Genomic DNA, 26,985 nt, shown 5'->3' with positions numbered 1-26,985 from the left:
TAACAATGAACCAATCTATGCAAGAAATACATTTTTTGGACACTACTATAAAAATACAGGATGGACGTATAGACACCACCTTATACAGAAAACCAACTGACCGACAAACATATCTACATGCTTCTAGCTACCATCCCAAACATACCAAACAATCCATCGTATACAGCCAGGCCTTACGTTACAACCGCATCTGTTCCAACTCTACAGACAGAGAATCTCACCTAAGAGATCTACAGCAAACCTTTTTAGAACTAAAATATCCACCTGATGAAGTTAAACAACAGATCAACAGAGCCAGACAGATACCTAGAGAGAACCTGCTGCAAGACAGACCCAAAAAAGAAAATAACAGAACACCACTAGTCATCACATACAGCTCCCAAGCTAAAACAGTACAACGCATCATCAGAGATCTACAGCCTCTCCTGGACAATGACCGCTCCCTTTCTCAAGCTCTGGGAGGAAGACCTTTCATTGCCTACAGACAGCCACCCAATCTTAAACAACTCCTCACCCACAATAATACAACCACCAGACTTAACATGGACACTGGTACCAGAGCCTGCAATAAACCCAGATGCCAACTTTGCTGCCACATACACCCAGACAACACCATTACTGGCCCCAACAACATCCAACATACCATCTCAGGACTATTTAATTGCTCATCCTCTAACATTGTGTATGCCATCAAATGCCAACAGTGCCCTTCAGCTCTCTATATTGGACAAACAGGCCAAACCCTACGCCAAAGGATAAATGGACATAAATCTGACATCAGGAACCAGAAGACAGAAAAACCAGTAGGAGAACACTTCAATCTCCCAGGACATTCTATACAAGATCTCAAAGTAGCTGTCTTACTACAAAAGAATTTCAGAAATAGACTGGAAAGAGAAGTTGCTGAATTGCAACTTATCACCAAGCTCAAAACCATGGAGGGACCTGGTTTGAACAGAGATATCGGGTTCTTATCTCATTATACATGATAAGCGATCTTCAGCCATCTCAACCCTTGCTTTTTCATGCAAAACCATTTGCAGTCGTTTGCGGTCATCAACAGCTATCAGTCAGTCAATCACCCATTTCCACCACCCTTCTGAGTGATCCCCCCTCCCCATCCCCACCCCTCCCCACCCCTTCTCTACATAAGTGCCTGGAAACTTCCATTTCACTGTATCTGAAGAAGTGTGCATGCACACGAAAGCTCATACCAAAATAAAAACTTAGTTGGTCTTTAAGGTGCTACTGAAGGAATTTTTTTATTTTACACCTCTTTCATTCACTCATAGTCCTCCTACCTCAGGAGAACTTCATTCTGCAGTATCCATGGTAGAGCTTTACTACAAACCCAGTACAATCGAGCTTGGGTGTCCACGAGTCCCTCATATATCTAGTGATAAAATCTGAGTGCATGGATTTATCCGCAGAACTCCACCTCTCAATTTCCTCAAGTTTTAGCCAGCCATTCTTACAGTGCAATCCTAAGTGGGTTGTGGGTGGAGATGTGTGGCAGACTTTCTTTTTCTTTCCTTGAGTGGATCTTTATTTTTTAAAAAACAAACAAACAAACCCACTCCTTGATTCCAGTGGAAGGAGAATTAGTTATACCAGGTCTAGACTGGCATGGGAGAGGGACCCAATTCTGGGGCCTCTCTGAAGAACAGAGGGGGTTATGATCTAGCAGATCCAAGGCCACCTCTTCTGTGCACCAGAACTCTTCATTTCAAAGCCCAACACTGACTAATTGTAGCAGAAACTCTACCAGCAGCAGAGCTAAACCCACAGAGCTTTTTGGAGACTTATCCTGTGCTAGCAAAACTTGTCTGTGTTATGGGGAGATACCCATTATCCTCTAAACCCCTCCAATCAGCAGATCTGAGGCTTAGATTTGCTCTGGTAGTTTAGAAACATTTTCTTATAAATCTGGTTGGGAAAGGGTTGTTTTTCACACCGTAGGGTCAGTGTCTTAGGGGGAAGAATCACTGTGGAACAAGAAATAACATTCTTTGGGCTTGTGTAAGTAATAACGAAAGGTTGTTTAAGGTTGTCACTGGAATTGTTTGCCAGGATAAAGCGGACCTGCTGAGGCTGTGGTATCATGAGAGTTGTCGTGTGTTTCGTGACCGTCTGGTTAATGAGGAGGACCGAACTTGGTTTGATGACTTGATGAAGAGCGTGATGTCTGAATGGGATACCACCTTTGAGGAAGTTGTTCCTTATGAGCCCCTTCTCTATGGGGATTTCATGTACCCAGGTTCTGATGTGAAGCTTTATGAATTAATTGCTGAGAGAGAGAAGGTAGGATTCATAAGATGCGTCTCCATTTTTGTACTTCTTCCAAATTACTTTCCTTTGTGCACAACATATAATATGGGTGCAGTTAATAAAAGTATTGGGTGTCCATAGTTGAGTTTCTAGAATATACTTGATGCCTATACTAGAAGTGATTATGATTTTCAGAGGAAAGAAACAACAACAAGGTTGTACAAGGATAGACTGAGCACTAGAAGCATGCTGAGAATGATAGATGAACATGGATGGAAGAGGATAGAACAGACCTAGATAATGCTGTTTCCTCTGAATGCCCCCTGTGTTCAGGCAAGTAATAAAGAACAGTTGGGAATCTGCTATGCAGATGACTTTAGCACAGTGCTTGGGCTTGGAGAATGCAATAAACTAGGACGAAGAACAAGTTTAATGTTCATAGTACTGCAGTGGATGCCATTAAAAACCTGTACAGGTGACCTTTGCAAGTAATTATCCTTCCTGCAGAACTCCCAACTGGAAGGATATTGTGCATACTGAGAAAATGTTAATTAAGCAAAGGGAAAAAATATAATGATTTTAATAAGGAGCAGTGTACTTTGCATTCACTGCCATGTAGTCAAGGATAATAATAACAGTATGTCTTCTTTCATGATCACTAAGTGAATTATAGATAATTAATTCAGCCTCTTAGGTAGGCAGTTGTTCATCACACCCATTGGCCAGATAGATAAAATGTGGGTAAGGGATTAGATAACAATGTCCATGCTATGACACAATAGCTAAACTCAGATTGAAACTCTGAAATCCATACAAGTGTGTTGCTCTAATCCTATTGAACTTGGCTATGTTTACAGTGCGGGACACGGGTGGCACTGTGGCTTAAACCACAGAGCCTAGGGCTTGCTGATCAGAAGGTTGGCAGTTCGAATCCCTGTGACGGGGTGAGCTCCCGTTGCTCATTCCCAGCTCCTGCCAACCTAGCAGATCAAAAGCACGTCAATGTGCAAGTAGATAAATAGGTACCGCTACAGCGGGAAGGTAAACGGCGTTTCCGTGTGCTGCTGTAGTTTGCCAGAAGCCGGCTTTGTCATGCTGGCCACATGACCTGGAAGCTGTACGCCGGTTCCCTCGGTCAATAATGTTAGATGAGCGCTGCAACCCCAGAGTCAGTCACGACTGGACCTAATGGTCAGGGGTCCCATTACCTTTATGTTTACAGTGAACATTATTTAAATGGTTAAGTTTATCTGTGAAAGATTTTGGTTGGGGAATTAAGGAAAGGCTGCTTGCTCCTCTTTTTGATGGGTGTACATCCTACCTAGATCATATATTTTCATTTTCACTAAGTAGCCTTTCTAAGACTGGGTATTTTTTTCACCACTGTCTTCCCTTATTGACAGGATCTGATGGGCATAGAGGTGAATGGCCCATTGATTGCCTCCTCAGAGAGGCATGCTTAGTTATTGCTTCTATTCTTCTTCCTCTCTTTTTGGCTATAGCTTATGCACGTGATTGAGGAGTACATGGAGGAATACAATCAGATCAATACTACCAAGATGAAGCTAGTTCTTTTCATGGACGCTATGCAACACATTTGCCGAATCACCCGTATTCTGCGCCAGGCACTGGGCAATGCTCTTCTCTTGGGTGTTGGTGGCAGTGGAAGGCAATCTCTTACCAAATTAGCATCCCACATGTAAGATATGAATGCATATCACAGGTTTCTGAGCCAGTGGATAGTGACAGAATGATCAGAAAAGCAGTGAGCTTTAGTTTGGGGTTTTTTTTGGATTCATGTTCATTTCTACTTCTGAGTTCAATTTGCTCACATCATATGAAGAAAGCTTGACACTGTTCATATCATGTTCCAGCTGTGCAGAAAGTGACCATAGTGAAGAAACTGGGATTTTCCTTGCCTTCCCACTCAATGTACGTGAATGCCTCCAGGTCCACCTCACATCCACTTTATAACATTGGAATATGGTCTTCGGGCCTATGCACATAGAGCCTAATGGGCACAGGCCTAATCTGTAACCATTGCCTCTCAGAATGGGAAGGGAATTGCTCAGATTCTGCCAATATGTATTAGACTTCCACATAGGCCCAATATTCTTATTCTTACTCGACAACAAGTGATCACCAAAGAAGAAGAATAGTATTATTATTATTATTATTATTATTTAGTAAAAGTTATACCCTGCTTTTCACATCTGGGTCTCAGCTTACAAAAATTAAAATATAAATGCTTAGAGAGGTTTTGGTATGCCCCTCACTAATTACCTTCTCCAGCAACATGAGAAAAAGCTGTTATGTTCTACCCGAATGGTAGGAATGGTTTCACTGGTTGAAGGTCATCAGCCTTGCCCTAGTTTCTCAGCTGCTTTTGTTAAGTAGTTTTTTCTAGTTCTGTTGTAAAAATTGTTAGATTCTTAGTCTCTTAGGGTCACTGTCATTGTTGTTTTAATTTATTAGTTGCCCTGCACCCTAAAGTTCCAAGGTAGGTTACAACAATTGTTAGAGAAGTAGATGTTTGTTTTCTCTCTTTGTGTTTTTGTGTCTTGTTCAACTGACCTGTTAGAGTATGCCAAGGATGCAAACTGGATTCTGCAAGCTGCCTATTTCCCTCAAGTTCTTTTTCCTGCCTTTGACCACAAGGTGGCCCCGTAACTCTCACAGATTACCTTCTGCCAGTGATACACTCAGTTAGCAACCAACAATTCTTTCTGTGTCTTTCTCCCTTGTACTGTATACATATTAGCATATTGTAGCCCATGCCCTGATTATAATCATTTCCTTTTTAGAGCTGATTATGAATGTTTTCAGATAGAACTTTCCAAGAACTATGGGATATCTGACTGGAGGGAAGACCTCAAAAAGATCATGCTGAAGGCTGGTCTGCAAAACTTATCCATTACCTTTCTGTTTACAGATACGCAGGTAATTGATGCTGTTAGGAATGAAATTTCTTCTTGCGCTGGATAGCTAAACCTTTAAATGAATGTTGCTCAGATTTGTACCAATTTTGTCACTCACATCTCTTGTTTTATTTTCCCAACTAGTCTTAGCTTAGCAAGTTTTCTTGAAAAACTGAACTTCTATGTTTTGAGAAAAACTGTGCTGTTCCTGATACCTGAATGACATTTCTCTTGGTGGTACTAAGAACTCTTAACTGTTAAGGAGTTAGATTATTAAACATGTTGGCCAAATTTTACACACATGGGTGCCAAGAGGTAAGAATCACAAATATAAATTACATTGATATTTGAGTACCCTGAAAACCAAAAATTGCATGGTGCCTCTGCGTACATCTGTGGCTTATCCAGATGATCTGTGGTTAGATATGTTGCAGTGCAACCCTGAGGAATAGTCCCATTTACGCAACTTGTTGAAGGACAACAACCATACTTCTAGGTAGTTGTGTACTCCAGTCAACTATATCATACTGGCTCTCTGATGATGATAATAATACTACGATAATAATAATAAATAATAATAGCAGGTGGCTTACACTATGGTGTGGCACTGCACATAAGGGAAGGAATATCAGTGTCATGATGCACTGGGTCATGCACTCAGCATCTGAAACATTGAAAACATTGCTAATAATGAGCAAAATAACACATTAGAATGTGTAGAATAGCATAAGTATTGGGAGGAGGAAATGGAGAAGATTCTCATTACAAGCAATATCTAATAGGTGTCAGTGCCTTCTAGTAGCAATAAGTGTACAATTGGAGGGGAATTTGCATTTTCACAGGTACAAAATACAACCCAACTAGTATTGGAGAGATGTAATGTCTCTAAAACAGATGTTTAGGGTTGATGGATGGTAAGTGGATTGCAAGTAATAGATAGGAAGTGCATATTTATTGTCTTAAGAATGAAATGCCTAGAAAAGTGATCAGAGTCTAGGATTGGATCCAAAAGATGGGACTCAAATGTTAGTCGAATTTCTGAATTACTACTTCACATTAACAAAGTAGGGGTTTCGCACTATTCTCTCTCTGATGCAGATTTCATCCTATCAGTTAGGCTGTTTTTCATTATTTGCACAACCAGTGTTCTCACTGTGACTTACATTTCAGAGATTTTCAATACGAAAATCTAAGTCACGAAGATGAGATCTTTAGTGGGTAAATAGACGAGATTAAAATGAAAGGACATTATTGTTGATAGAACCCTTTTAATTTTTTTCCTTTAGATTAAAAGTGAGTCCTTTCTTGAGGATATCAACAACCTGCTGAATTCAGGAGATATACCTAACCTGTATGCCCTGGATGAACAGGACCAGATTATGACCACTATGAAACCATTAGTGCAGGACCAGGGGCTTCAACCTACCAAGGCCAACCTGATGGCTGCGTACACAGGGAGAGTACGCAGCAATATCCACACAGTCCTATGCATGAGGTATGAGCTAGCCTAGTCCATTGGGCTAAATGGTGAAGGGGGTCTCTCCAAGCTCCCAAGAGCTTTCCTTACTATCAGTGGTGATCCATGCTACAGGGGGCTGGAATATAGCAGGAATGGGGAGCCTGTGATCCGAGAGAGAGAGAGAGAGAGAGATTACTCCTATTTGATGTGATTTTTCAATTATATTTAGGATAATAGTCTTATAGCTATGCTATAAATCTTCAAAATAAATATCACTGCATTGAACTCTGTATCTGTAGGAGCCATGAAGTTGTGTAGCCCATAGTTTTTAGATGGATCAAAGTGTTCACTTACAAAGTGTAGCGCCTATTCCTTCAGGAATAATGGCACATACCATAGTAGCAGCCTTTAGTTCCAATACATATGTAGAAGAGATCTGTAGGGCACCTAATTTGAATGTCAACATTTGGGATGATTGCCTTGTGGAAACCTTAATGAATATAAAGGCTTTGCTGGTGAGGTGGGAATTCTCCATCCCCAGTGGTTTAGTGTAATATATTAGTATAAATTTTAATTGTGGTCTTCTGAATGTGCCTAGCATGGCCTTTGCTGTTAAAAGAATCCCCTGCAGTGCATCCAAACAGGAGATATTTGACTTAGTTGAAGTCTATTCTAATAAGGTTTTTCTCATTCTTTACTGCTTCCACATTCTGCAGTCCTATTGGAGAGGTATTCCGAGCACGGCTCAGACAGTTCCCATCTCTGGTGAACTGCTGTACCATTGACTGGTTTAATGAGTGGCCTGCAGAAGCCCTGCAGTCTGTTGCTGCTTCATTTTTCAATGAGATCCCAGATGCTGATGCCACCCCTGAAATTATACAGGGAATGGTAAGTGACCTCTCTTAAATATGCTCACGACCTCAGATTTTACATATGTGCAAGGAGAAACATGAAAAAGAGAGCAATTATCTAATAATTGAATGTTTCGTTATTAGAATTCATATTGTATGAGTCACTGCTAGTGTTTGGAATAGTTGTCACTTCTCCAATTGGTCCCTGTGTTTCAAGGAAATACTCATTTCATAAATGTTTGCATTACATATTTTAACTTCTGTGCATCTTGCATGTAGCACATTTCATAGTCATTCTCTGCCTTCTTTCTGTTGAGAAACCTCTTCCAATGTCTGTTTCCTCCCCCTTATAGATTGAGATGTGTGTAGAAATCCACCAGAGCGTAGCACTTAAGTGCAAGGTGTATCTGGCAGAATTGGCAAGGCATAATTATGTCACTCCCAAAAGCTACCTGGAGCTGCTTGGCATCTTCACCACCTTGATAGGTACAAAAAAACAGGAGCTCAAAGTTGCCAAAACCAGGATGAAGAGTGGATTGGACAAGGTGGGTTGCTTGAGTCTTGGGGTTCTATCACATATGTTGAAGACTGCACTTAGAGCAATGGACCGATTTCTCCTTTCCAGCAAAACACATCATAAAAGGTTCCCTCCACCACCACACACTAATAAGTTTGGGCCTGATGTATAGTGTGTCACTGTGCTAGGTAAAGGTAAAGGGACCCCTGACTATTAGGTCCAGTCGTGACCGACTCTGGGGTTGCGCGCTCAACTCACATTATTGGCCGAGGGAGCCGGCGTACAGCTTCCAGGTCATGTGGCTAGCATGACAAAGCCGCTTCTGGCGAACCAGAGCAGCACACGGAAACACCGTTTACCTTCCCGCTGTAGCGGTCCCTATTTATCTACTTGCACTTTGACGTGCTTTCGAACTGCTAGGTTGGCAGAATCGAACTGCTAGCTTGAACTGTGCTGATTACTTGCAAAAGCATTGTCATTGCTTGTGAAAGTCAATATTTGGAAGCCTACTGTAGAGAAACTATCAATATTAGGTAAAAAGTGGTCAGGGATAATGGGAGTTGGAGTTCTGTAACATCTGGAGGGCCACAGGCTCCCCATCTCTGAGATGCATAGTATTCAAGTCTTGATGGTAATCTACCAAATAGCTGTTCAAACTGTCGAAGTTACTCATTTGTGCTAAGAAGACAGTGATATATACATGCCAAGGTTCCAGCTTTTATGTACAGGGCAATAATATCCAAAGTGGTTAGTTTAAGATAAGTCATTTAGTGGACATTCCTTTCAAACCTGTTGGTCCATACGGGTTTGGAATTCCAGCAGAAACATGTTGATTGGCTGAAGGGAATATTACCCCAGGCTCAGGACTGTCGGGAGTTCAGTCTTCAGTAGGTTCAGTGAGGGAATTCAGAAGGAAGCCTAGAGACAGAACCCGAAGCTGGCAGCTGCTGAAGAGTGAGAGGTCAACATGGAAGGCTCTAGATGCTCGACAGAGAGGGAGCCTGTATGACTATAACTGGAATAACAGCATGCATCACATTAAACACTACCAAAATAAGACTAAAGAATTATTTAACACGTAAAAAAATTAAATCTGAAAAACATCCAGAATAGAATCCAGCAGAATAAAATATCTGAAAAACACTCGGAATAAGATTCTGCATGCAGCCTTCGTATTTTCAGATAGCAATCAGATCAATTAGCATGCATCTTCCAAAATGCCTACAGACAGATACATTTTTCTTGCTGACTGAAAACTGATTTGCCTAATTATATTTATTTATTTAAGGTAAATGCTATGTCACTGGTGTTAATTACCTCGAATCATTATACACCCAAATATCATTAGTGAAAGTCAATGTGTCTGTATTGGGGTGTGAGCAAAGACTTGCCTTACCCAAACTGGTGCCCTCTAGAAATTGCTGAACCCTCAACTCCCATCAGCTTCTGCCAGCATGGCCAATGGTCAGGGATGCTGAGAGTTGAAGGGCACCAACTTGGGAAGGCTGGCATAGACTCCTTTTCTTCACTGTGTAAATGTGTAAGGCTATAAAAGAGAGAGAGAAGGAATGAAGATAAAGCCACATATACTGTATTGTTCTCTTTTCCTTTACTGAGTGCAGTTCACCCTGGTCTTATGTGAAACTGAGACTTTTAGTAGCACGTTATACTTTATATTTAAAAACAAAACAAAACCCACAACCTGAAACAAGCTTTGGGCATATAGTGCTACTCTTAGGGAAATGCTGCCAGTTTTCATGCAGAAAAGTGGCAGCATAACAACAAAGAAAAAGCAATGGTAAAATAATGTTTTAAAACATGGCTGGGCCAAGTAAAAGTTAAGCTGTTTTAATACCATTGATTTTGGTGGGGGAATTGAGCACCTGCGTAGAACTCTGACACTGAATTAACTGTGCCTTGGACTGGATTGTGCTCTAGAATTTGATTAATAGAAGAGACTTTCCGGTGGAGCCCAGAATAAACAACAGGTTCTCTTTTCAAGCAGCTTGAAGCTACTTCTGAGGTTTTCCCTTTACTATCTGTACTGTTTTCAGCGTTGTAGCAACAGATTATTTTCCTCTTCTCTAGACACGTTCAATATGAGAATGACTTTCCCTTCTATTTCTAGCTTTTGCGAACTGCAGAAGATGTAGCAAAAATGCAGGAAGAGCTAGAATTAGCACGCCCCCTGCTGGCTGAGGCTGCCCAAGACACGCTGGTAACCATGGAACAGATACAGGTACGCAGCAGGCCTTCAGACACTGTTGCAAAAGAGGCTGATGGTGCCCTGATAAAACAAGAAGGAGAAAAGAACCTGGACTTTGCCTTGTTAGCTTTAAGTTGGAGAAAGGGATGCCCATGTTGCATCTCTGCCTTGTTTTCACACTATACGTCCCACAGTTAAAATAATGGGGCAACACATTTGCCACAAGGACAGAAAACTTTTGTTGTTCTTTACTGCAAAAGGGGGTGCCATTTGGGTTTGTACTTTTGGCTCCAAAACCTGGCTTTTATACTAAACTCCAAATATTTAACCTTGCTATGTGAGGTGTGATGCTTATTTCAGACAATCATGTTCATAAGAAGGACAGTCTCTTTATCTTTAGCCATGCATGCATAATAAAGAACTTGCAGCTACCATATACTACTTCCCAAGTGAGACAGGTAACCAAACACTGCAGGCTATCATTCTGTATCAGCAGTGTTCCTGTTCAGAGTTCTGGTCAGCTGTATCTGCTCCTAGCTCTTTTGAGAAAAGCATGTCCCTTGGGTGGTGGTGGTTGTTGTTGAATATTTTTCATGCTTTGGCAAACAATGACCTCATTAACACATCATGGTAAACCATAATTAATAGTTTACCGTGACTACACTAATCCTGCTTGCTTTTTTCCAAGTGAGCAGGAAGAAAACAAACAAACCCCTGACTTAAAGTTTCATCTGAATTAGTGCTCATGGCTTGCTTCACTCCAAACAAACATTAATCTGGTGTCCAAGTTTTTCTTTGGCTTAATGTGGGCTTGTGGCTTTTTTTTCGGGGCTGGGCTGGGGAGTGAAACAAGCCACAATCCTGTATTCAGATGTAATCCTAAAACAACTGTTGTGGTTTGTCGTCGTCCCCCCATGTGCTAGTGAGAGCCATGTGTTTAGGATTAGCCGTTAACTATGATTTACCATGGCAGGCAGACTGGGCCTCTCACTGATACAGAAAAGGTGCTTCTAGCCCGTCCTGAAAGCATTTGTGATTCCAGATACCTTTGTGCTGCTGCAGGTAGACACGGCTGTAGCAGAAGAAACACGGAATGCTGTGCAGGCAGAGGAAATGAAAGCCAAAGTCAAAGCTCAGACCGCTCAGGCTATTGCTGATGACGCACAGAAGGACCTGGCAGAAGCCCTGCCTGCCCTGGATGCTGCCCTTGCCAGCTTGAGGAACCTCAATAAAAATGATGTTACAGAGGTAAAAGCTATTCTTTCTCAACTCTGTTAGCAATACTTTCAACAAGAATGCTAGTCATACCAGTCTGTGCTTTACCATGGATACATGTTCAATAGTGACACCCCCTAAACACCCCACCCATTCTGATTTTCAAACTTTTTTTCTTGTAAGTGAGTTGTAGCAGTTTATTCCTTTTGATAGCTGTCCCTGAAGAGGAATAATCTAATTCTTTTCAGCCAAAGGTATGTCATGCCCTTGGCCCAACCCTTTGGGTGCTGCACACTGGCAGAGGGGTCATATGCAGTGTGCACGCTCTCTCACCCACATCCCGGCCATCACATACACAGACATGCAGATGCATGTACACAGATCAAACATTGCCCCTCACTCATCAAATGATAAATCTGATGAGGGACGGGGAGCAGTCTGCACTTGCTGGAGAGGCTGAAATGATGGGTAGCAGCATCCCTCTACTACGTTAACTCTTTGGACTCGAATGGTTTTATGGTAATGTTAGCATCTAGCTTCATTTCACTAGATGAGATGAGTAAGGGAAGTAAAAGCATAAATCACATCACGCAGCACAATCCTGTTCATGTCATTTCAGAAGTTAGTCCTATTGAATTCAATGGCCAACTCCCTTTGAATAGATTATTGAGCCACTACAAAGCTTCCTAGCTGGAAAAAACATTGATAGCTGCTGAATACAGGCAGAAAATTAGTGCTACAGATCCTTGTCTCATTTTCTGTTCACTGACATTTGAAGATACATGCTGGGTTACTAGTATTATCTGGCACTTCCAGAAAATTTAGAGGGGCTATTGTCAGTTATGTTCCCCCTGTTCAAGAGTTGGGTTTATTTAGCCAGCTGTCAATTTGACTGATGTTGTGCCTAGAGATGATCTTAAGAGTTGAGTCATATGGAGATTTTTTAATGCTCTAGATGTGTACTTTTGCTATGCATGTGAAGACTTATTGTTAGTTGGTGTCCATCCCAACAAGTAGCTCATCTGTATTGTCAGGTGCCAGCAGCAGGTCACCAAAGCCTTGGATAGGTGTATTCAGATATGTGCAATATCTTGTAGTATGTCTTAATTGCATAGTGGAAAATGCAGTTATATTGAGCTACTGACTGGTGTATGAAAAGAGAGCCCCTCCATAACCTTACTTCAGAATTCTGGGGGAAAACATATTTTAACTTATGATAAAATGTGTGGATCCTGTTGGCAATGAAATTATCTAAAAATAGGCTCCTATAATAAGTTATTATGACCAGTTTCCACCAGGATTCTGCAATGCCTGTCACCATATCCTATTTGAAAGGTAAAGGGAGATTGTGTTTCAATAATTATATTGCAACATTAGCATGTTTCTAGGCTAGTTGGCCCTTTAACAAATACAGTAGTTAAAATTAAAGTGAACATTACTTTTATTAGCATATTTCAGTGAGTTGTTTTCAATATAAAACAAGCAATATACCTGAAACTGTTACACATTATATTTTCAGCCATGGAACTTCTTGTATTACCACAATTTAAGACGGCAAAAAATGGACCCTGACCATTAAACAATACCTTCTTGATTGTGCAACCAGGTTCTTCTTTCATCACAGTTTTTTTGAATAACATCAGTAATTGAGATAGAAAAATAGGTAGACAATAAATATGCAGGCAAGCAGAAAAGGGCATCGCCCCATCTTAGAAGTATGCACTGTAGCTTTTAGTTTTAACCAACATCTCAGGCCGCCCATCCATCACTACTTCCAACATTTTACTCAGACTCTGAAGTGAAAAAAACAGACTGTAGTTTAAGAGCCTTTTTTACCAAGTCATTGTAGGGAAGAATCAGGTATATGGATCAGGTCCAAATCAGTCTATTTTACAAAGAGAACATAGCAATGTAAGCTTTCATGAACAGGATTCTCCCTAAGGAGACTTTCCATTCAGTCTAGATGAAGATAAGATGTGACTACCTTCAAGCAAGCTGGAGGACTATTTTCTGCTGAACTACTCTCATGTGATTATACCAACACCTAAGAAAATGCCAGGGTCTGTTTCTCAGCTTCTTGCACCAGCTCCTTCAGCTGTTCTGGGTTAGTGAAGAAATGCATGTAGAGGCTGCGCTCAGTTTGCTGAAAGTGGCTCTGCAAGGATTTTTGCTTGGCCTTCACCTCACTCAAGGTGTCCATTAGCATTTGGTAGAGTTTGGCTTGTGTGGTGCAAAGCTGCTCCAGAGGTTCTTCTAGTCCCTTTAGAAAATAGGTGTCAAAACAAATAGGGGTTCAGAAGCAGCAGCACATATTTCTCCAATTTTCCATCATTTAGAAGTTTCACAGGGAGGGAAGTTTGCTACTTAAGGAGGACCAGGAGTCCCAAGAGTACAACACTTAATGGTGTAGCAAAAGCAAAGATCATTGTGTGCCGTTAATTTGGTCTATTCTTGTGATTATTAATAGATAATGCAGTATAGCAAGAAAAGGAAAATTCACACACATGATGGGCTACAGCTTTTGCTTACCTGAGCATGAAGCATTAGCTGGTTGCAGTCCCCATACATCAAACAGTGAAGTACCTCATTGTCAGACTCCAGTTTAGGAAGCTGGGAGTGTGGTGTGGCCAGCTGCACTTTGAGCATCCTGAGCTCCTGGCATAACCGGGAGCCCCAGCCTGCCAAGGCCCCATAGGCATGGAAGAGTTGCTTATCTTGACTGTGCCTGTTTAGCATCTCCCACAGCCTAAGGAGGAAAGGAATACATAAGACGCATCCATTAGAAGCTTTGGGAAATTGCATCCATGACAGTTCTTGGCCTTGTGACAGCGAGAAAAGAGAGAGATCCATATACTTTGAAAGTGGCTGCGCTATAGATGACTAGAGTGACTATAGGACTGTGCTGGGTTTCTTGTAGATCTGCTGCTGCGAGAGAATTTTGAGTATTTGAAAGATTCAACCCGAGTCAGACTTGATGGTTGTTTAGCTGAATTAACAATTAGGAGTTTATATGTCGATTCATCTCAAAGTGATTTAAATCTACTGCATAAATGACTATGGCTCTTTACCAACACCCATTCTAGTGGGCTGCATAAAAGAAATGGGCGAGAAGGTCCTAACATATTTTATCTTCAATAGGTTATGCTTCATTTTAGTCACATACCAGCTTATTTTTCTTTTCTAATGAGCCCCATTAGAAGTATTCCACCCTAAGGAAGTATTTCCTTGTTCCTAACACTTGCAGCCATTTGATACCTTTCCCCTGCCATAGCTCATCTGATCTTTACCGTAACATGGTGAGATCACTGGGGTCTATCAGAGTACGCGGGCATTGCTTAACAGAGAACCTTGAATCCTCAAAGCAGGCTTGCCATTCCTGTAATTTAGCATGTGATTCATTCGAGGTAGCCACCATCCCCTCCAGCTGGGTCTTCATCTGTTGCAGATTCTTCTGCTCATGCATCAGCAAGAGCCACAGCAGCTCCAAATGGCTCCAGTGGACCATCATTTGGCCAGCAGCTTGTTCTTGCATTGATAAAATATGACCAAGTCTCCTGGCTTCCAAAGCGAGTTCCCCACATACTACAGGCAAGCGAAGGAGGTGGGCACTGGTCTGGAGCAAAGGGACAAGCTTTTTGGTTTTTGCCTGTCTAACCTCCCTTTGGAGGATGTACAACTGCTCCTGGAAAGTGGCTCTACGAAGATACAGTTCTCCTTTCTCTTCCTTCACCTGTAGAAGAGAAGGACATTAAATTCCACATCCCCCTGCAGTTCTGGAAGGCCTCTATGAACTTTGCAAGTAAAACCACCAGTTTTGTTGGCAAGTATTCTCCTATCCCATGGGACTCTTTAAAATACTATTGGGAATGACATCATAGTATTTAAACCCATATATCTTGTTAAAAGTAACTCACAAAACTGAGAATAAAGCAGAACACAATACAAATAGCTTAGGACTAGATTGGTCCAGAGGACCTGTTAAGTTCTGATTTTCTAAGCCTAGATATCCAGTGATTATATAAGCTTTCTTTATGAAGCTTAGCAATCAAGAGTCCATAAAGTGGGAGGTAAAAATTTACTCAAAACATGGGGCAGCAGCATTCTTTTTGTCCGTGTTTGCAGCATAATTAATACATTATATACAGCTTATATACAAATAAGATGTCACTTAAATATGAACATTGCAAGGGGATTTTTGCTGTCACCCCAATCTATTAGTTTTTGACTTCATGGTTGGGAACTAGGGTTGCCAGACTCAATAGAGGATGGGACTTCTGTGCCTTTAATTGCCCTGCTCTCTTTTGAGTCTGGAAACCTTAAAGAGAAACCAGCAGACCCTTTGTTTAATTTCCAAGCAAAGGGTCTGCTGGTTTCTCTTTAAGGTTTCCAGACTCAAAAGAGAGCAGGGCAATTAAAGGCACAGAAGTCCTGTCCTCTATTGAGTCTGGCAACCCTATTGGGAAGATGTTGGATATACATTCCAGACTTTAAGTGAAAAACTGCATGTTGCTTTTACTTTTCTCTCCTGCCCTGCCCCACTTTCTAATGTTTCTCTTATTTTCATTCACCCCCAGCAAGGGATTCCTTTGTTGCTCTAGAGAAACTGCTTTCACCACCACCACCACCACCAGTCATTCATTTCCTCCTCTCCAGAAGCATGTCACTTATCCCAAACCTGCCAGTTTCAGCCTTCATGAATGCCCTCTACATCCACAAAATTTTAATGTACAGGGGTTGGCTCCTGATGGAGGGATACAGTCAGAGGTGGACAAAATCAGACACCAGCTCTGATGAATGCAGAGCCAAGCAGGGGCTTGTGTGACAAAGAGAGTACTTGTTGCTGAGCTTTATAGCATTCACTACAGGTGAAAAAAAGATGTCAGTCTAGTGGTTCAAACCCATTCACCAAGTGCAACAGATGAATTAGTCTCACTCTTTTATTATTTGTATATCTCAACACATTTCTGTCTTGCAGAGACTTTTGTATTACAAGTGCTTACTGTCATTTACTAAACCTTGTTTATTTAAGCCAGGCAGCTAGTGACCTACCTTGTTCTCCTTAGCAGCCTTGAGGGCCTTCCCTGCCCATTTCAAGGTAGATGAAATTCCTTTAATGTTTGCAGAGGTCACGAGTGCCTTTTCCTGACTGCACATGTAAGCCAATGCCATGCGCTCCAGTTCTTCCTGATAGCTGCTCAGGTTGTCATCTTTGGGATGCTCCATTTCATCAGCTTCTCCCCGCAGCTTCAACCCTCCTTGACAACCATCCTGAACGGTTCTGAAGTTCTCACTTTCCATTCGGTCTGTTTCTTGTGGCAGAGCTTTACAAGTAAACTCTGGCTCGTTCTTATTGGCCAGCTGCCCCTTGGAGAGAACTTGGCTTTTCAGTGTGCCATATGTCATTATGTGACCTTCAGAATCATTATTGCAGATTGTACTCTTACTATCTAGCAGCACTTTCTGAGCTTGCCGTTCCATAGACCCTGTATTCAGTTTTTCCCAAGAGTCTCCCTGCCCCCTTTTCACCAGAACTGTTTGATCAGCTTCCACATCGCTGACAACATCTGGCAAGACCTTTGGTGAGAATCCCAATAAAGCCTTTGTGACTTTTTCTTCCAATTCGAGGCAATGTTCCAGGTCCGCTGCTGCCATTGAGGCTTCCTGCCGCTTGCTTGCCGGCTTCCTGTGCCACTGCATCAGCTCCTTCACTTTCTTACAGGCTTGGCTGAGAGCATCATTGCTCTGAAAGTTCTCTGGCTCTAGCCGCAGGTGTGCCTTCTTCAGCTCCCGGCTTGCTTTCTCTTTCTTCTCAGCTGAATGACAGAGCTCTCGCTTCAAGCTGGCTAGATAAATTTGGAGCTTGGTGCGCTGCTTTACCCGACAGGCGCATTGGCTCTTCAGGGTCTGCACCTCTTGTTCAAGTGTCTCGAGAGGCAGGGTGTCATTCTCCTGTATAGCACACCTGAGCTGAGAGGCTTGGCGGCAGGTCTTTAACACCTGTTCCAGTGCTTCACCTTCCAGAACAGGCTTCCCAGAAATGACCAGTTTCTCATAGGCCTCCAGTTCTGTAGAACTGGATACATTCTCCTCCCCCACTATGTTGCAGAAAGACTCGAGAAACTGTTCTGTCTCAGGACAATCAAAGAGCCAGTCAAAGTCTTTCTCCTGAAGACCATCTGCCTTCGGATAAACAAATTTCAGGGTCTCCACAAACTCACTTCCTCTGTTAACTGTATCCAGGAGGAAAGCTCTGGAGCGTCTACGTGAGAGCATGTTCTGGTTCTTCTAACCCTGGAGGGAGCAGATGCAACTTGCTTATTAAAATGCAGGGAGGTCTCCCTTGTGCCCACCTATGCTATAATTGCACAAGCAAGACCTTTAATAGAGGTGTGCACCAACCATAAGATTTTGACTTGTATCTTCAGCTTTGGGAAGCAGTCCAGTCTTTTTTTGGAGTCACTCCATCTTTCCAGCTTGACTCATTTTGTGGGGGGATCAAATTCATTCTACTAATAACAAAGCTCTGCTTTTCCTACCGGTACATTCAGTAATGGAAAATCTAAACATGGCTACAATTTTTTCTCCTTTCACAGAATTTGATGAAATTTGCAGATATAGGAGCCCTACTAGGGTTGATTAAGTCTGCCAAATTGTATGCAGATCCATTGGGGGGGGTTATACAAAGAGCATATTACCCAGCAAAGAACCCAGGCAAGTAGACAGTCTTCTCCTCCCAACTCAGAGAGGGATAGTTGGGGATACAGAATATTCCCCCTGGGAAAGAATGCAGCACTCATTTTGAAAAGCAGCGTGGGGGGCACTCAGTTCTACAGAGGAACTTGGGACTTTAGAGAGTCTCCAGTCAGTCTGATTCACTCATGTGAAAGCCTTACCCAAATCACCCCTATTTGCTTCATTAATCTGGGAAGTACACAGAGCTGATGCACACCCCTAGTATTGGTTATCTGAATTCCACACCTTGAGAATTTTAGTGTTAACTTTCTTCATGCATTTGGGTGTTAAAATAGCTTTTATCTTGGAAGCATGCAGATAATAATTGGTTAAATCTTATAAAGGAGGATCAAGCAGGATTGCTCATGGTCAGGGAAAAGTTTCAGGGCCCTACATAAATACTTGTTCTGCCCTTTGGATACTATTCCCCAGCTTCTTCACACAGAGACCATGACCACCCTGGAGCAATCCTGTGAGCCAAATGATTCACTTTGCATTTTTATTTGCAACACCATCATTGCAGGATGTTGGACCAGATGACCCTCGGGGTCCTTTCCAACTCAGCAATTCTGTGAGCAAACCCCACTGGTGCAGTAGCAAAACAACAATGCATGTAGTCTTTTTTTAGCCACTCTTTGTAACTTACCTCTGTAACCCTGGGAGCAAACTGTAGCCTGGAGTTCTCTTATACCTATTTCTGCAGAAACCAGTAGGGGAAACTTTTCACAGCACAAAGATCAAGTATTAGCGCCTGCTAATTGTCCTGGTTGCAAACTGCTGTGTTAAAGCTATATCGGAAGCCAATTGACAAATTGGTAAGATTAGTTTCTATCCAGTAACTGTACTCCTATATCCAACATCTGCCTTTTGTATTGATCATCACTGCCGTCCTGTCTGTACAATTTCTGCTCATGAGTGGCAGTGCAATGAAAGCCAATCAGTTCTAGTATGCTCAGTATTTTCCCAGTGCTACATAATAGGGGAGCTCATCCCATTGCATTCCAAAAAGACATTCTTGAGATTCTTCTCCTTGCATGCATACCTACCTAGCCATCTGATGGCAAACATTGGGACACTTCAGCCATTATTTGCATCAGGTGGTTTTATCCATAATTGAATGTGCACTTACCTGAAAGTAAATTTAGTGGAGCTTCCAAGTGTGTACACACACACACACACACACACACACACACACACTGACACAGAGGTAGGATGACAATAATCTAAACCGGGGAAAGCACAAATGTTCTTTTCTCACTCAGTGTGGTTCTGACATTGAATGACAACTTGCAAACATGAAACCATCTTCAAAGATCCGACAACAGGGACAGTTTTCATATAATGCCAAGCACAGTATTGTTCACTCATAAAGCTTTGAGTGACTAAGGCTCACTGTCCTAACCTCGATTACCTGGGAGTAAGCCGCATGGAATTCAACAGGGTTTACTTTTGAGTAGACATGGTTAAGATTGTGCCATAAATTAGGCAACACTAAGTAATCTAGACCAGATGTGAGAAACCATTGGCCATGCTTGCTGGGGTTGATGGGAGCTTTAGTTCAGCAGCATCTGAACAGCCAAAGGTTCCTCATACTTGAGCTGAACAAAGAAGGTCAGGGCCCTGCATCCTTAATGGATATGCAGAAGAGAGAATTTGAAAGGGTGGCCTGCTGAAAAAGAAGACTGAGCCCCTTTAATAGTTATGTAGAAGGAGGACTTTCAGCTGGTGTTGCTTATATTATGTGCTGCAGCTGCTAACATCCCTCTTCTACATAGCTATTAAAGGTTTGGGAGCTTTGTCTTTTTCAACTGGCCACCCTAGGATTTGAACATTTACTGCAGTTCATGTCCTGAAATTCTCTTTTCTACATGATGAAAGGTTTATGAACCCAGTCTTCCTTTTGCCTCATGCCACTAGGCACGTGTAAATCAAACATAGCTGCCAAGTTTTCCCTTTTCTCGCGAGGAAGCCTATTCAGCATAATGGAATATCCCTTTAAAAAAGGGATAACTTGGCAGCTATGAAATCAAACCTAAGGAGGTGGTGTTTCAAAACCTGAAGAAGCAGCCATTTTCAGGGCAGCTATCATCTCTCCTCCCAAGAAATAAGAACCACACCTTCAAAACTACTGCATTTAAACATGCCACTGGGTAGTATTCAGCAAGCCCATCCTGTGCTTGTGCGGTGGAACTTGTCCCCTTCTTCCCCCTCCCCCTTGCACACACTCCATGCCCCTTCCAATTCTGCTTCATGGGGTTGGGAAACCCCTAGAATAGATTTAAGGGGTGCATGGCAAGGAGGAGGAAAAATTCCATTCCACAAGCAAAAATCCTTAAGCTGACAGAATGTTCAGTCAGTGGTACTTTGGATTCTATCCTTTCCACTAGTCTCAAAAAAATAAAATCTCTTGTCCAATTTTTCATCTACCTGCAATTTGCAGACTACTGGGGTATGCTGTGTACTCTTGGTATCTCAGTTTTCTCTCCTGCAAATCTTCTCACCTCTTCAACTGTACCTGCCAAAATCACTGACCACCTCCTCCCTACCAAATTCAAAGGTCTCTAGTCCTCACTCCCCTTGACCTCTATTCTCCCTTTCAAATTGATCACTCTCTCTTGCTTGGCTCCCCTTTTGCCCTAAGTTTCCATGATTCTGCCCTCAATGAGTTCTTTTCCTACATGCCTAATTGCTCTTTCAGCATTTTCATACAAGAAAGCTATTCTCCTACTTTCCTTCCTGTGTTGTGGTTCCTATTCTTGCCTTTCTGCTGTTCTTCCCCTACACACATTGTAGAGTGGCTTTAAGTACCACCTAGGTATATGATGCTAATGCCCAGTTCTGCCTCGCTATCCTAAAATTTCCCCCTTTCATCTGATGTCATATGTACAAGTACTTCACTGGTTATTTCTTTTTGGTAGTTCCGCTGTTGTCTCAAACTCATTACATCCAAGACCAAACTTCTCATTGTTTGTTCCAACCCCTTCACACTATCAGTATTCATTGATAACACCACCATCTACCCTGTTGAAAAGGTACACTGTCCTCTCCCTCTTTCCTTTGGCCCTTTTTTTTCTGACATCTTGGCAAAGGTGATTCAGTCCCTGGTCATCTTGCATCTTAATCACTGCAATCTTCTCTCAGCATCGTTGCCTCATTTTTGTTCCCCTGACCTCAGTCCAGCACTTGGTTGTCAAAAAACATTCAACTCTCTTATAATGCTGGCCATATGATACACTTTCTTAAGTTCCTAGACTGCCTGACTGTTCCCAGATCTAGCACAGACTTCTTACCTGTTCAGTTATCCGCATGGTCCCTTGTTGTTGTTTAGTCGTTTAGTCGTATCCGACTCTTCATGACCCCATGGACCATAGCACGCCAGGCACTCCTGTCTTCTTCTGCCTCCCGCAGTTTGGTCAAACTCATGTTGGTAGCTTTGAGAACACTGTCCAACCATCTTGTCCTCTGTTGTCCCCTTCTCCTTGTGCCCTCAATCTTTCCCAGCATCAGGGTATTTTCCTGGGAGTCTTCTCTTCTCTTCTCATGAGGTGGTCAAAGTCTTGGAGCCTCAGCTTCAGGATCTGTCCTTCCAGTGAGCACTCAGGGCTGATTTTCTTAAGAATGGATAGGTTTGATCTTCTTGCAGTCCATGGGGCTCTCAAGAGTCTCCTCCAGCACCATAATTCAAAAGCATCAATTCTTCGGCGATCAGCCTTCTTTATGGTCCAGCTCTCACTTCCATACATCACTACTGGGAAAACCATAGCTTTAACTATACGGACCTTTGTAGGCAAGGTGATGTCTCTGCTTTTTAAGATGCTGTCTAGGTTTGTCATTGCTTTTCTCCCAAGAAGCAGGCGCCTTTTAATTTCGTGACTGCATGGTCCCTTACCCCTCTTCATTCTTATAGCCTGATGCATTCCTGCCTGTGATCTTCACTTGTCCCTCTCTGCCACCCTCTGCTGCCCAAAGGTCTTTTGCTCTTTGCAGCCTCCCAGAATGTCCCCATGATGCCATCCTATCTTCAAACCCCTCCTACTTTTCCACGAAGCCTTTAGCAGAACCCCGCTAGTCCTCATGCCATTGTAACTAAGCTTAAATACATGTCACTGAAGTAATATTGTATTCTTGCCCGTTTTACCCCTTCCTTTGTTGTCTTCCTTGAGTCAGTTTGTAGACAGTAAGCCCCTTGCGGGGAGGGACCTATCCTTTCTTTGTTTGTAAAGTGCTGTGTACATGGATGGCGTTATATCAACAATGGCAATGATCAGAGGAAGGGCACTCTGCTTTATGAATGGTGGTGCTCTTTTAAAGACCCTATTCTAATTTTGATTTATTTCATGCCTCAGGACTGAAGTCCAGGATAGTTAGGAATGCCCTTCAGCAGGTGTGACATTATACTGAATGACTGATCCACTTCTTTCCCCCTGTTTCCAACTAGGTGCGAGCGATGCAGCGTCCTCCACTTGGGGTAAAGATGGTGATTGAAGCTGTCTGCATTATGAAGGGTATCAAGCCCAAGAAAGTGGCAGGAGAGAAACTAGGTTCCAAGGTAGATGACTATTGGGAACCTGGCAAAGTCCTCCTTCAGGACCCAGGGAAATTCCTTGAAGGCTTGTTTAAATATGATAAGGTAAGTACCATAGTAGTTAGTCAGGCAGGCAGGCAGTCATCCTCTCTCTTCCATGCTCCTCCCATCCAACTGACCAGAATAAAACGTCCTTGGCTTCTCCTGTGCTTTTAGTAACAGCTTGATCTAGAAGCAACAGCAGGTGAAGCGCTTCCTGGCATGGGAATAAACTTTTCGTCTGCTAAAGTCTACAGAGGGAGTTGTTATTAAAAGCTCAGAAGCAAGGGCTAGTAAAAAAAAGAAAAAGGGCAAGCCTAAGTACCGTACTAGTGTAGTTGGCATAATTGTGGGACTTAAGCTTGCCATCTAGTCAATCAAATGCTTTTCTCTCATAGCTTTTTTGGTTCGTGCTAGTAAAGCTCAATTTATTTAGTTAATGGGCATATATTTCAGAGAAATACTACATCCAATATGCTACATCTCTGGGTAGGGATTTCTAAGATGCCCCTTTTTCCTCCCCTCACAACCTCCCCATATCTGATGTATTTGGCAGGGAGGGAGGGAGGGAGGAGGCACCTACCATTTCCCCCTTAATTTTCTTTTGGCTCAAGCCTGGATATGAGCTTCAAGGTCTCACCATGTGCGTTTCAGAGAAGCAGCCATCCTTGCAAATCCTTAGATTCTTCTTTGGAGTAGATTAAAATCCAAGGGAGACAAGAACTCCTGGTTTAATATCCTCCCGCCCATGCCACAAATCCCAAAAACACAGCCAGGAGAAATTCGACAAGGGCCTTTCCTGGCAAGGAAGCATTTGGTGACAGTGAAATCTTTCAAAGCAGTTGTCTCCATTGACGCCCATCAGGGCTGCTTTGAAAAAATGCACCTGAAAAATGATTTTGTGTAAGGGCAAGATGGAAATGCCACTACTCACAGGGGATCCTGCTGCTCCAATAGTCTCCTGCCCCTAAGATTAATTTTCACAGGTATAGCTCCTGTTGGAGACCAACCACCCCACATTTCTTAGGAGGTGCATCCCCTTTATAGTACCTTATTCCATTAAATGTTGTAATTAAACTACAATTCAGTTAAACAGAGGGGTTGAAAGAAGCCCCACACAGTGAAACTGCTGATGGGAATAAACACATTATATCTGCAGAGAATCCTTCAGGCTAAAGGGTCTTACAATCTGGGTGGCTTCCAACAAAATATTAAAATACAATAGTCTGTTAAACATTAAAAGCTTCCCTAAACAGGGCTGCCCTTAGGCAGGGGAGAGTTCTCTTAGCCATACAAAGCTGTCATTTGACAGCCAAGGATCTGGGAGGTGTGCAAGCAATGCCTGGCTGTCAAATGGGGAAAGAGGGTCAAGTTCATTCCACATCCCAATTTTGGGAGGAAATGGCTCGATTTATTCCCAAGTTAAGGTTGTGTAAAACATGGATCATGCATCTATCTGTAGTCACAGGCTGGCTATGAAGCAAATGTCAGTGATGATGTTCCCCATTAAGGGATGTGATGAGAGGAATACTTGGCTGTCCTTTTGACCGTGATTAGTCACTGGACACTCCTTGGCCTACTCACCTTTTGATTCTTGGCCTGAACCAGCAGATGAAAATAAATGGTTTCCTTTCCCTCCACTTTTTGGGGAGGTAATGATAGCCTGTACTGCCCACATTGCCTTGCAGTAATAAAAGCCATCTTGAAAGAATGAACAAGCAATGCCCTAAGCTTGGCTTGAAGCTCAAAACAGAGAAGGGAGTGCACAATTGGGAGTTTATGCTTTTCCTGCCGCACTGATGAATTTTTGCCATGGGATTTGGTTCTGCCGCACAGCTGACTCCCCTGATGTCTCAGACCTTGATGCTCCCAGCACTCATAATCTCTTCTTTAACCCTTTCAGGACAACATTGCAGATTCAGTAATTAAGTTAATCCAGCCATATATCGACAGTGAAGAATTTCAGCCAGCAGCCATAGCCAAAGTGTCCAAAGCCTGCACATCTATCTGCCAGTGGGTCAGGGCCATGCATAAGTATCACTTCGTGGCAAAAGCTGTGGAGCCAAAACGAGTAAGAACTACAGCAGTGCTTCTTCAAAGTTATTGCATGTACACCTAAAACTCAATGGAGCCTCTTCCCGCCCCCATTGCTGCTAACCACAGTTATTTTCCTTGGAATTATGGCAGAACTTGAGATCCACAAATATTTCTCTCTCTCCACAGCAAGCCTTGAGGGAGGCTGAAGAAGATCTCCAGGCCACACAGAAGATTCTGGATGAGGCCAAGGAGCGTCTTCGAGAAGTGGAAGATGGCATTGCCAACCTGCAGGCCAAATACCAAGGTACTCTGGCCACAAAAGAGGAACTCGAGATGAAGTGTGATCAGTGTGAGCAGAGACTGGGTCGGGCTGACAAGGTAAGGGCCACGGGCACAACTGTGGATTCTCCTCCCCCATTCCTTTCACCAGGCCTCACCTACCACTTGTTGGGGCAAGATAGAAGACAGGGAGCAGAGGCTGAAGGAAATAACTGGGGGCGAAGAAACAGCTTTCTTTTGTTTCACATCAGCAGAGCTGTTAAAAAGACAGACACATTCTCCAGAAACTCTGGGAGGAAATACTAGTAAAACCACCAATTTCTTCTGAAAATTAATTCTGCCCAAGTAAGTTAGCCAAATCCTCATAGATAGTAATTTTGTGGCCTGAATTACAGCAGGGAGTCAAACCTGCCTTTTCATTTCCTATAAATCAGTTGGGCTTAGGTGGGCAGTCCCAGTCACTGTTTTCCTGTGGCATTTTCTGCTGGGGTTTGGTGGAGCTTCTTTGAGGAAGAAACTAATGTCAATCTTTCTTTTCTCCAGTTGATTAATGGCCTGGCTGATGAAAGGATACGCTGGCAGGAAACAGTCCAGAACCTGGATTATATGATTAACAACATTGCAGGGGATGTGTTGGCTTCAGCTGGCTTTATAGCATACATGGGCCCTTTTACAGTGAGTAGGAAAAATATTTTATTTTCCGGAATACCTGAGCAGTGTCTTGATTTAGTTCTGGTTCAGAATAAGTTCCCCAAGAGAAAAATCTGTTTCTGGGTCAAATTCCTGCTGCATCCCACATTATAGCTAAACATTATAGCTTGGCCTATCACTCAACATCCAAAAAACCAAAGTGCTGCACCAACAAGTACAAAATAACCCCTCTGCAGCGCCACAAATCCAACTCAATGGTGTAACGTTGGAAAATGTCAATCACTTCTCCTACCTACGTAGGCAGTTATCTTTCCACAAGGGCCAACACTGATGCCGAAATCCAGCATCGCCTGAGCTCTGCGAGTGTGGCTTCCTCCCGATTGAAGTGCAGAGTGTTTGAGGACCAGGACATTCCCAGAGAAACCAAAATGCTTGTTTACAAAGCTATTGTACTACCAACCTTACTGTATGCTTGTGAAACATGGACCACTTATAAATGCCATCTCCAACTCCTCGAAAGATTCCATCAACGGTGTCTCTGAAAAATTCTACACATCACTTGGGAAGACATGCAAACTAATATCAGTGTACTGGAAGAAGCAAAGATCACCAGTGTTGAAACAATGATTCTTCAACATCAACTTGGTTGGACTGGTCATGTTGTGCGGATGCCTGATGATCGTCTTCCAAAGCAACTACTCTATTCTGAACTTAAAAATGGAAAGCGTAATGCTGGTGGTCAACAAAAGAGGTTTAAAGACTGCCTCAAGGCAAATCTTAAAAAATGATGTTGTTGTTTAGTCGTTTAGTCGTGTCCGACTTTTCGTGACCCCATGGACCATAGCACGCCAGGCACTCCTGTCTTCCACTGCCTCCCGCAGTTTGGTCAAACTCATGTTCGTAGCTTCGAGAACACTGTCCAACCATCTCATCCTCTGTCGTCCCCTTCTCCTAGTGCCCTCAATCTTTCCCAACATCAGGGTCTTTTCCAGGGAGGCTTCTCTTCTCATGAGGTGGCCAAAGTATTGGAGAGAAAAAAAATCCCCTTCATGGATCAATGCCTTGTTGTGGTGAAGGGGCTTGAATAACTCAGAGAAGCTATGAGCTATGCCATGCAGGGCCACCCAAGATGGACAGGTCATAGTGGACAGTTTTGACTAAACGTGATCCATCTGGAGAAGGAACTGGCAAGCCACTCCAGTATCCCTGCCAAGAAAACTCCATGGACAAAGACAAAAAATAAATAAATGTAGTACTGTATACTGGCAAGTTTGGCCTTGGAGTTCAA

At 42.7% G+C, this 26,985-nt stretch overlaps 2 protein-coding genes across 4 annotated transcripts in view; one reads left to right on the top strand and one right to left on the bottom strand.

Annotated features, from left to right (window-relative positions):
* Nucleotides 1-26,985, top strand: part of DNAH1 (dynein axonemal heavy chain 1) — a 122,904-nt gene that overhangs the window by 74,614 nt on the left and 21,305 nt on the right. For all 3 annotated transcript variants that reach the window (XM_035106095.3, XM_088662192.1, XM_088662193.1), the window contains exons 48-59: nucleotides 2,071-2,301; nucleotides 3,771-3,967; nucleotides 5,073-5,208; nucleotides 6,473-6,681; nucleotides 7,362-7,533; nucleotides 7,850-8,041; nucleotides 10,142-10,252; nucleotides 11,282-11,467; nucleotides 22,605-22,796; nucleotides 24,634-24,801; nucleotides 24,954-25,145; nucleotides 25,590-25,721. In XM_035106095.3, the coding sequence (XP_034961986.1) occupies nucleotides 2,071-2,301; nucleotides 3,771-3,967; nucleotides 5,073-5,208; nucleotides 6,473-6,681; nucleotides 7,362-7,533; nucleotides 7,850-8,041; nucleotides 10,142-10,252; nucleotides 11,282-11,467; nucleotides 22,605-22,796; nucleotides 24,634-24,801; nucleotides 24,954-25,145; nucleotides 25,590-25,721 (2,118 nt within the window). The remainder of the gene's footprint in view (nucleotides 1-2,070; nucleotides 2,302-3,770; nucleotides 3,968-5,072; nucleotides 5,209-6,472; nucleotides 6,682-7,361; nucleotides 7,534-7,849; nucleotides 8,042-10,141; nucleotides 10,253-11,281; nucleotides 11,468-22,604; nucleotides 22,797-24,633; nucleotides 24,802-24,953; nucleotides 25,146-25,589; nucleotides 25,722-26,985) is intronic.
* Nucleotides 11,858-17,707, bottom strand: LOC118080615 (HAUS augmin-like complex subunit 3). The gene is made up of 4 exons (XM_035106103.3): nucleotides 16,484-17,707; nucleotides 14,722-15,164; nucleotides 13,964-14,180; nucleotides 11,858-13,694 (listed from the first exon to the last, which is right to left on the bottom strand). The coding sequence occupies exons 1-4, from the start codon at nucleotides 17,705-17,707 to the stop codon at nucleotides 13,479-13,481; spliced, it is 2,100 nt and encodes a 699-aa protein (XP_034961994.1). The 3' UTR covers nucleotides 11,858-13,478.

The sequence above is a fragment of the Zootoca vivipara genome, chromosome 2 (assembly GCF_965207765.1).
Source record: "Zootoca vivipara chromosome 2, rZooViv2.hap1.1, whole genome shotgun sequence".
NCBI lineage: Eukaryota > Metazoa > Chordata > Lepidosauria > Squamata > Lacertidae > Zootoca > Zootoca vivipara.
Note: the sequence above shows the minus strand (reverse complement) of the source record. Positions and strands in the feature narration are given on the sequence as shown.